The 9,146-nt window shown below is 33.2% G+C and overlaps 2 protein-coding genes across 4 annotated transcripts in view; both read left to right on the top strand.

Moving 5' to 3' along the window:
- LOC110028271 (ribosome biogenesis protein BMS1 homolog) overlaps positions 1-3,560 on the top strand; it is a 32,546-nt gene extending 28,986 nt beyond the window's left edge. For all 3 annotated transcript variants that reach the window (XM_020730047.1, XM_020730045.1, XM_020730046.1), the window contains exons 17-20: positions 1,262-1,471; positions 2,212-2,481; positions 3,053-3,256; positions 3,369-3,560. In XM_020730047.1, the coding sequence (XP_020585706.1) occupies positions 1,262-1,471; positions 2,212-2,481; positions 3,053-3,256; positions 3,369-3,536 (852 nt within the window). In that variant the 3' untranslated portion in view covers positions 3,537-3,560. The remainder of the gene's footprint in view (positions 1-1,261; positions 1,472-2,211; positions 2,482-3,052; positions 3,257-3,368) is intronic.
- Positions 3,561-5,307: 1,747 nt separating this feature from the next.
- Positions 5,308-8,759, top strand: LOC110028272 (beta-carotene hydroxylase 2, chloroplastic-like). The gene is made up of 6 exons (XM_020730048.1): positions 5,308-5,943; positions 6,012-6,071; positions 6,158-6,364; positions 7,425-7,550; positions 7,751-7,807; positions 8,636-8,759. Exons 1-6 carry the CDS (start codon positions 5,506-5,508, stop codon positions 8,708-8,710), a joined length of 963 nt encoding a protein of 320 aa, XP_020585707.1. The 5' UTR covers positions 5,308-5,505; the 3' UTR covers positions 8,711-8,759.
- Positions 8,760-9,146: the final 387 nt, after the last annotated feature.

Here is a 9,146-nt window from a genome sequence, read left to right as displayed (position 1 = left end):
ATATGGGCTTAAAGTCGATCCCTAATGTAATCCAACAGAAATAGGAAAATATTTTGTCAATCCTCCTTCAGTTTGAACACAAGTAACAGCTCTAGTATACATATCTTTAATGACTTAAATATAAGTCATATCAACACATTTCTTCTAGAGAACTCTCCAAAGGATAGCTCTTGGAATCTTATCGTAAGCTTTTTCTAAATCAATAAAAATCAAATGTAGATTCTTCTTATTATCTTTGAACTTCTCCATCAAACTTCTCAATAAAAATGTATAGCTTCTATAGTACACTTGCCCGACGTAAATCCAAATTGATTATGAGAAATCTTTGTAATACGTCTTAACCTATGTTCAATTACCCTCTCCCATAATTTTAAAGTATGACACATCAACTTAATTCTTCTATAATTTGCACACTCTTGTGCGTCCCCTTTACTCTTAAAAATGGGATCAAAATACTCTTCCTCCACTCCCCAGACATCTTATTAATTTTTAATATAAAATATTTAAGAGTTTAGTAAGCCATGAAACTCCCAAATCTCCTAAACATTTCCATACTTCAATTGGGACATCATCAGGTCGTACAGACTTTTCACCCTTGGTTTTCTTTAAAGCCCCATCAACTTCTTTTTTACTAATGCGACGGTAAAAATGAAACGTTTTATTATTGTTAACGATATTAAGATCACTAAGGTCGATCGTAGTTTCAGAAACTTCATTAAATAATTTATCAAAATAACTCACCCACCTATGTTGAATATCTTTTTCTAAGAAAAATACTTTTTGATTTTCATCTTTAATACACTTTACTTGAGTTAAATCTTTACTTTTCTTTTCTCTTTGTTTGGCTAGTTTATACATATATTTTTTACCCTTCTTAGTATCTAATATATTATAAAAATCATTAAAAGCAGAATTTTTAGCGTGGAACTTCATTAGAATTGCGGGTATTTATGTAAATGCCCCTATTAAAATATTGGTTTTGTGACCGTTCTTTGTAACATTGTTTCTGATAAGTGAATTTCATTAGTTAGCCAAACTTATGGAAACTGGACCTCTTTAAAAATCTTATTTCCATGTTAAGGCTGTCAACCTGAAATTACTATATTGCAGTGTACCAAATATATGTTACTATGAAGCAGCCGCCCTAAAATTCATTACTTTAAGTGTGCGAAATAATCATTGAATTTTTTTCTTGAGAAAAATTTGCCTTCTCTGCTTAGGCTCTGAAGAAAAATATTGATTGTGGAACTTTTCTCTTCAGGCAGCTTTCCGAGTTACAGCGACTGGTGTGGTGCTCGAGTTTAATCATGCTGCTAGAATGGTGAAGAAGATAAAGCTTGTCGGTTATCCTTGCAAGATCTTTAAGAAAACAGCTTTAATCAAAGACATGTTTACTTCTGATTTAGAAATTGCTAGGTTTGAAGGTGCTGCTGTTAGAACAGTGAGTGGTATCAGAGGACAGGTCAAGAAGGTAAGCATGCTAACATTTTTCTTATGTTTCTCTTTTGGTGCCATTTCCTTGTGCATATGTTGCACTCCATTTGATTGATATATATATTTTTTATTATTTAGCTTTCTTCTTTTTCAAAAAATTTTCCAATAAAGGAATTGACAACAATAGAGAACAAGCAATAGAAAAATTGAAAAGAGATACTTGAGATACAAGTTTATTCTTAATATGAATGTCAAATCTTATATTATTATTTACATAATGTCAGTGGAGAGTCTCTTCTATGCATTTATCTTCTACTAATGCTATATGCTTTAAAATGTTGTGATCAGTGTTTACTTATGGTTTGTTTTTTATCAAATTTGTTATTTATTTATTTATTCCTTTATTTTTAAAAATATGTTTGTATAGTGTATTTTTTTACATTTTTTATTTTTATTTCTAACAATAATTAAGATGTTTTTTAAAATGCTCGAAACATTTTTTATATGTTTTGAGTGTTTTTAAAAATATCCATACTTTAATCAAATAGCCATGCATATTTTGTTTTGAATCAAAACATAGAAAGAAAAAAAAAAGAAAATAATAACAAAAGTGACCCCAAATAGCCCTTTAGGTTTTTTGCTAGCTTTGCATCACAGTGATGTATGGGTATGCTTCCTACAATATCAAGCTTCTCTTTAATTGGATTCTTCCTAGTTTTTCTTTGTTGTTTAGTCTTTTAGCTTGGAAGTGTAATCTGCAACTTTTCCATGGTGCAGGCCGCAAAAGCAGAAATAGGCAATCGGTCGAAGGCATCGGGAGCAAATATTAAAGAAGGAATTGCTAGATGCACATTTGAAGACAGGATTCTCATGAGCGACATTGTCTTTTTGCGTGCTTGGACTCGAGTTGACATCCCCCAATTCTTCAATCCAGTAACGACATCATTGCAGCCACGAGATCAACAATGGAACGGCATGAAATCCGTAGCGGAGCTTCGCCGGGAGAATAACATCCCAATTCCCTATGACAAAGATTCAGCCTATAAGGTTCTTCAGATTTCTAAATTGGGGCATTTACATTCATACGATCTAATTCTTATATGTTTAAATATCTAACACCTATACTTTCAACATTTAGACAATTGAAATATTATATATCATATAAAAAATATAATTATTTTATTGTCCGTTTGGCTTTGCTTTTGTTTTTTGTTTTTGTTTTTATTTATGTTTTTGAAAGCAGGTTTGGATAGTATAACTTCTTGTGTTTTTAAAAATTTTGGTTTAAAAACTAATTACTTGTTTTTAAAAATACTTAAAGAACCCAAAAGTTATTTGGAGTGTTTTTAAAATCAACTTCCACAACCAAATATATTTTAAGTCAAAACATAAACATAACAAACTAAAAACAAAAAATAGAAAAAAAAAAAAACTGAAAGTGCTGCGAAATGGGGACAGAAGTGAAATATACATTTTCATGTATCGGTTAGGTGGCATATGTACAAATATTGAACTTTTGGTGTTAGATATGTAAATCCGTAGGAATTGAGCGGCGTGTATGTAAACTTTACGTGATGTTTTTATTCCATCAACATAATTTTTGCATACCTTTCAACAGCCTATCGAGCGCCTGCCGAGGAAGTTCAATCCTTTAGTGATCCCGCAAAAACTACAAGCGGATTTGCCATTCGCTTCGAAGCCGAAGAACAAACTCGCTCAGAAAAGGCCTCTTCTCGAAAAACGAAGAGCAGTCGTCATGGAGCCCCACGAGCGAAAAGTTCATGCCATTGTCCAACACCTCAAGTTGATCAAGAATGAAAAGGTCTGTTGTGACAAATTGATGATTTGTATAAAATATTCAATCTTGCTGTACACCTCTTATGGTTCTAGATTTTACATACCGCCATTGCTTTATGTGCTGTTATATTTAACAGATGAGGAAGCGGCAGCTAAAGGAGCAAGTGAAGAAGAAAGAATATGAGGCCATGAAGGCCAAGACGGAGCAAGTGTCGAAGAAACGTAATAGAGAGGAGAGAAGAGATAGGTACAGAGTCCAGGAGAAGCAGAAAAGGAGAACTAAGAGAAGAGTAGGAGAGGCATGATTTAAATTTAGAATACTGAATTTTTTTTAATCATCTTTTAATTTTAATTAGTAATTAAAAGATGTTTTACATCAATTTTGTTTATTATATATTTTTTTTGCTCTTCTCTTGTCTCCATTATTTTGTTTATACTTTGCCATTTAAAGCTTCTCTTGTCTCCATTATTTTGTTTATACTTTGCCGTTTAAACTTTTTTTTTTTTTCCTCAAGAATTTATTTTTTGCTATATTTTATGCCTGTTAAAGTAAAAGTTATCAACATCTTTTAACTCATAGCACAGTTAATTGAATCTGACATTGAAAATTTAAAGGATTTACTCATTTTATCATGAACTCCAGAAGCCATTATCTCCCATTCTAGCCACTTAGATGGCTCCATATGAACATTCCATGCATGGATTGGACCTGATGCCATGAATATTCCTTTTGCATGTGATTTTTTTGATTTCTAGTGAATTCTTTCCTTCTTTGGTGTCCTCATGTTTCGGAAGAGTGATTGTGTTTAGTTGTGTATGACGTAATTTGAGTTTCTATCAAAGGTGTGAATTTTAAAACGAGTGTTTAGTTATCTTGATTTTTAGCTTTTTGTTATTCTTTTTGTGTAAGGTTATTGGTCTTTTCATCTAAATTTATTTTTATTATGCATTCAGTACTAGTGAGAGATGTAATTATATTGAGATTTATTTTTATTAGCCATTTAAGAGTGCTCATTAGAAATAAAAGTAGTTCTTATGGTCAACACAACAATAGGGTGTAAAATATTTACAGCAGTACCGAGTTTTGTCTTAATTTTATATAAAAATCTTGTGTATGAAAAGATAGAATTAATTAAACCAAAAAACAGCAAAATTTTTGTGCGAAAATATAATAAAAAATTGTTGATGCATGCCATCACTTAGGGCCCGTTGGGGGCAGCTTATAAGTGCGGGGTCGTGCGTTTTGCCCGTTTATCCTAAAATGGGGTTTTATTTTTACATTAAACATATGCATAACGTATGTCGTAGGTTGACCCGCGTGCCGTGTTTCAGAATAAGTTGGTTATATTGAAAAATACAAGCTGCCCCAAAAATGCCTTTAGATGATTAATATACAATGTGACATGTGTTATCACTTACAAGGTTAATGCATCTGGTCAACACTAATATTGACACCCATAGGCTTTGTCTTCCATGGTCCCTAGTTTTAGTGACAAGCAATCATTGTTATGGCCTAAGCATACCATCTACAACAAAATCCTATTAGACATCTTAGCCTTTGCACTCTCAACAATAAACGACCAAACATTCTTTAAACAATAGACAACTTCAAAAGTGAATATGTTCCTTTAGCTACTATAATGAAATCTATTTCGCATACTTCATTCCTACTATGACATATTAATGCCATCCTTTATTTTAAAAAAAAATGACATTAATTATAATATCTAGTGTACACCAGTGAAATTATTTGACTGATTTTTTTCTTTTTAATTTGTCGTAAAACCCTAATGTTTATCCTTACAACTTACTTTGTTGTATGTATATTAGATAATTTTATAAAATCAAGTCATATCAATATATTATTCTATCGTATTGCTTATTCTAAATTAATTTCTTCTCAACTTAAAATTTGGCATAATTATAAAAATATTTATCAATTAAATTATGGCATCCATTCAAAACTATTCTTAAATAAATAAATAAAAAAAATGATTCATTTATCAATTTGAAATTCCGGTAATTTTTTACCAAGACTTTTATGGTGTAGCATCAATTATTGACTTATAATGCCACTAGGCGATAGGACGGTTAATTAACTAATTATGCTCTCCTTCATGGCAATCCATGTAATTTATTTCAACATAGTGTCCTTTCTTATAAGCACCGTAAGCTTAAATGAAGGCCGCCAGTTCTGTGGTTCAGGATCCTTTCCTCTTCCGCCTGCGAGAAGCATACAAAATCCCGGTCGCTTTGAAGTTGTAGCAGAGAATCATGGCGGTCTTACTCTCCGCCGCATCGATGAATCTGAGATCCCGAAGCCTTGCTAAAATCCCTTTAGGATTCTCCTCAACTCACCGCTCCGACGACGGCATCCTACTGTTTTCACCCCTTTCGCCTCGCCGCAACACCGCGCTCTTCATTCATCCATCTAGAACACGGCGGGATCACACCGCGACCATCTGCTTTGTAATGGAAGAATCCAGTTCAAATACCTCTGAAGAAACCGCCATCCCTTCGCTGCTGCCAGAGCACAACGCCTATGAGCCAAAGGAAGATCCGACACAAATCTCGGCGAACAGAGTATCCGATCGAATGGCTCGGAAACGGGCGGAGCGAAGGGCATATTTGATCGCAGCGGTGATGTCGACCTTTGGCATCACCTCAATGGCCGTCGCTGCAGTTTACTACAGATTCGCATGGCAAATGGAGGTCAAAACTCGAAACCCTAAATCTCATTCCCCTTCTGCGATTTCTTTACACATTTGACCTAACTGCAGGGCGGTGAAGTCCCCTTTACCGAAATGCTTGGGACCTTTTCTCTTTCCGTGGGGGCTGCGGTAAGATTAGCTGAAACTGATTAATGAATTGATTGGATTGAAACAAGGGATCTGCATATGAGGATTGAGAGAGTTTAATGGATTAGGTGGGAATGGAGTTCTGGGCGAGATGGGCTCACAGGGTGCTGTGGCACGCATCGCTTTGGGATATGCATGAATCGCATCACCGAGCGAGGGAGGGGCCCTTCGAGCTCAATGATGTCTTCGCCATTATAAACGCAGTTCCGGCCATCTTCCTTCTCTCCTATGGTTTCTTCCACCGCGGTCTTGTTCCTGGACTCTGCTTCGGCGCGGTAAGAGGCTGCGTTTTTGTCTGTTTGTTATAAATTATCGATTTCGATAGAGCTATTTAAAAAAAAAAAAGGAATTGTTTGCACATGATTTTGGATTTCGATAGAGCTATTTAAAAAAAAAAAAAAAGAATTGTTTGCACATGATTTTGGGCATGATGGGAATATACCCTCTAAACTCTCATATATAATTTGATATTTTCGGGCATGATGGGAATATACCCTCTAAACTCTCATATGTAATTTGATATTTTCAAAGAAAATATCATTTTATGTACTTTTTAAATATCAAACTAAAATTTGTAATTAATAAATACATATTTTTTAAAATAATTTAATTTTTCATTAAATATATCAATAAATTTAAATATTTCCATTATTAATTATTTAAAAGCAAAAACATTGGTAAAGCGGCATTTAAATATCTAAATTTAGGCGTTAAATATGCATACTGGCATGTATGTAAATCTTCCTAAACATTTATGTATAATTTCAATTCCGAAATAAATAAGCATGCTTAAAAATAATATTATCAGACATTCATGCCTCAAAATTTCGAGAAAATATCAGGAGTTTAATGGTGGGACGTCACGTGTCAAATGACCCCATGATAATACACTTTTTTGAGGGCCACTTGACACGTGACGTCCCACATTAGAATTCTAATGTATCAGGACTCCTGAGCTAATATTTTTTCCAAAATTTCAAGCTTTTATTCAATAATACAGAAATAAAGAAAAAGAAAAAAAAATCTTAATGGTCGCCAATTTCAATTCCGAAATAAATAAGCATGCTTAAAAACAATATTATCAGACATTCAGGCCTCAAAACTTAGAGGAAATATTATGAGCCACCATATGGTGGGAGGTCACGTGTCAAATGATCCCACAGTAATACATTTTTTTGGGGCCACTTGACACCATTAAAATTCTAATGTGTTAGGACTCCTGACCTAATAATTTTTTCAAAATTTCAAGCTTTTATTCAATAACACAGAAATTAAAAAAAAAAGAAAAAAAAATCTTAATGGTCGCTGACGCGTCCACGTTTCGAGAGATTACAGGGTCTGGGGATTACGCTGTTCGGGATTGCATATATGTTCGTCCACGACGGCCTGGTACACCGAAGATTTCCGGTGGGGCCCATCGCCAACGTCCCCTATTTCCGGCGAGTGGCCGCCGCTCATCAGGTATCCTTTCTCCCTGAGCAAATATCATGTGCGCAGGGGCGTACGTGTACATCTATTTCATCCACACACACCGTTTTTTTTTCCTTTTCTTCTCGATTCTTCTTCCACTTTCGCGCAATCTCATAGCAGAAAGCGACGATTTTTGGTTGTTAGTTTTTTTATTTTTAATATTGCTGATCATAAATCTGAGGTGTTTGCAGATCCACCACTCGGACAAATTTGAAGGCGTCCCCTACGGGCTTTTCATGGGACCTAAGGTGCGTTGGCGCTCTTGTTTTCTCTGCAACTTTAATGGATGAAATATATATATATATATATATATATATATATATTGTGTCCAAATTTTATTTTTTCATCGTTTGCTTTATATGCATTTGCTATAGAATATTGAGTAATTCGTAATTCTCGCATTAAGAAAACAACTCATTTTATGTCAGAAATTTAGTCCTATATGGTGCATCGGAGCGTGTGATAATATTTTTTGAATAAAATTATGTCATAACGAGTTATACATTAATCTGTTCTTAGATTTGATGACATCTTCAATTATATTTTAACTTAATTTTGTTGAGAGTTTGATGCGGCTTAATGGAAAAAAAAAATCATTGATTTTTCTTTAAAATATGTGTTGCAAGTTTGTTTTTTTATTAATGTTTTGCACTTAGTTTTTTATAATCTAATAATTTGAAATTCATTCTTGGTAAATTTTAATCCCAATTTCATGACCGAAATTTCTATTGTTGTAATTCTCTGTTCACATCCAAGATGGTCTACACCTTTTTTTATCTCTTACTAAACTTTTGTATTTAAGAATATGATGTTTTGTTGTCACAAGCCTATTCATGAAAAAATGCATTTCAATTTAATTAGTATTTTTTCTTATATGATATCAAAAATTTGAGTTTTATGCATGTAAATATGAAATTAAGCTTAGGTGTTGGATATGTAAAGACACAAAAATAGCCTGGTAAATATAAATGTAATTAATGCCCATATAAACTTTATGTTCTCAGATGCATCTCTAAGCTATTTTTTCTTGTGGTTTTGATTGTTTCCTTTCTGATATATTGTTCATGTCTTATCAGGAATTGGAGGAGGTTGGTGGGTCTGAGGAGTTGGAGAGAGAGATCAAGAGGAGAATTAAGATGCAAGATAAATAACTCCAATTTCATTTGCTGATGTTAACTTGATTTTTTTTTTTTTTTTTTTGAAATGAAAATTTAGATCACACTACACAATTCTTTTGTATTTACATATCTAATATCTAAAATATAATATTTGCATATATAATACCAATGTTGTAACTACATCAAAGTCCAGAAAGGTGTATATCACTTCAATGAAGTGATAGTTATATTTTTGTTATGAGGTTGAAGATTTGAGCCTCATGTATGTAAACAATAAATTTTAGATGTTTGATATGTAAATACATGTGAATTATGTGGTATTTGTATAAATCTCTTTTTCAATGCATAATGTCATCTTCTTTCTTTCTGTAGGGGCTTTTGTTGTCGTTTTCATTTTTGTTGGACAATTAACAATACTTATGGTTTGTTATGAAGCGGCTTTGTAGCAGAAGAAAAAGTTATTTGAAGG

This window comes from Phalaenopsis equestris, unplaced genomic scaffold, assembly GCF_001263595.1.
Source record: "Phalaenopsis equestris unplaced genomic scaffold, ASM126359v1 Scaffold000507, whole genome shotgun sequence".
In the NCBI taxonomy this organism is placed as follows: domain Eukaryota; kingdom Viridiplantae; phylum Streptophyta; class Magnoliopsida; order Asparagales; family Orchidaceae; genus Phalaenopsis; species Phalaenopsis equestris.
The sequence above is the reverse complement of the archived record's forward strand: the minus strand, read 5'-3'. Positions and strand labels throughout refer to the sequence as shown.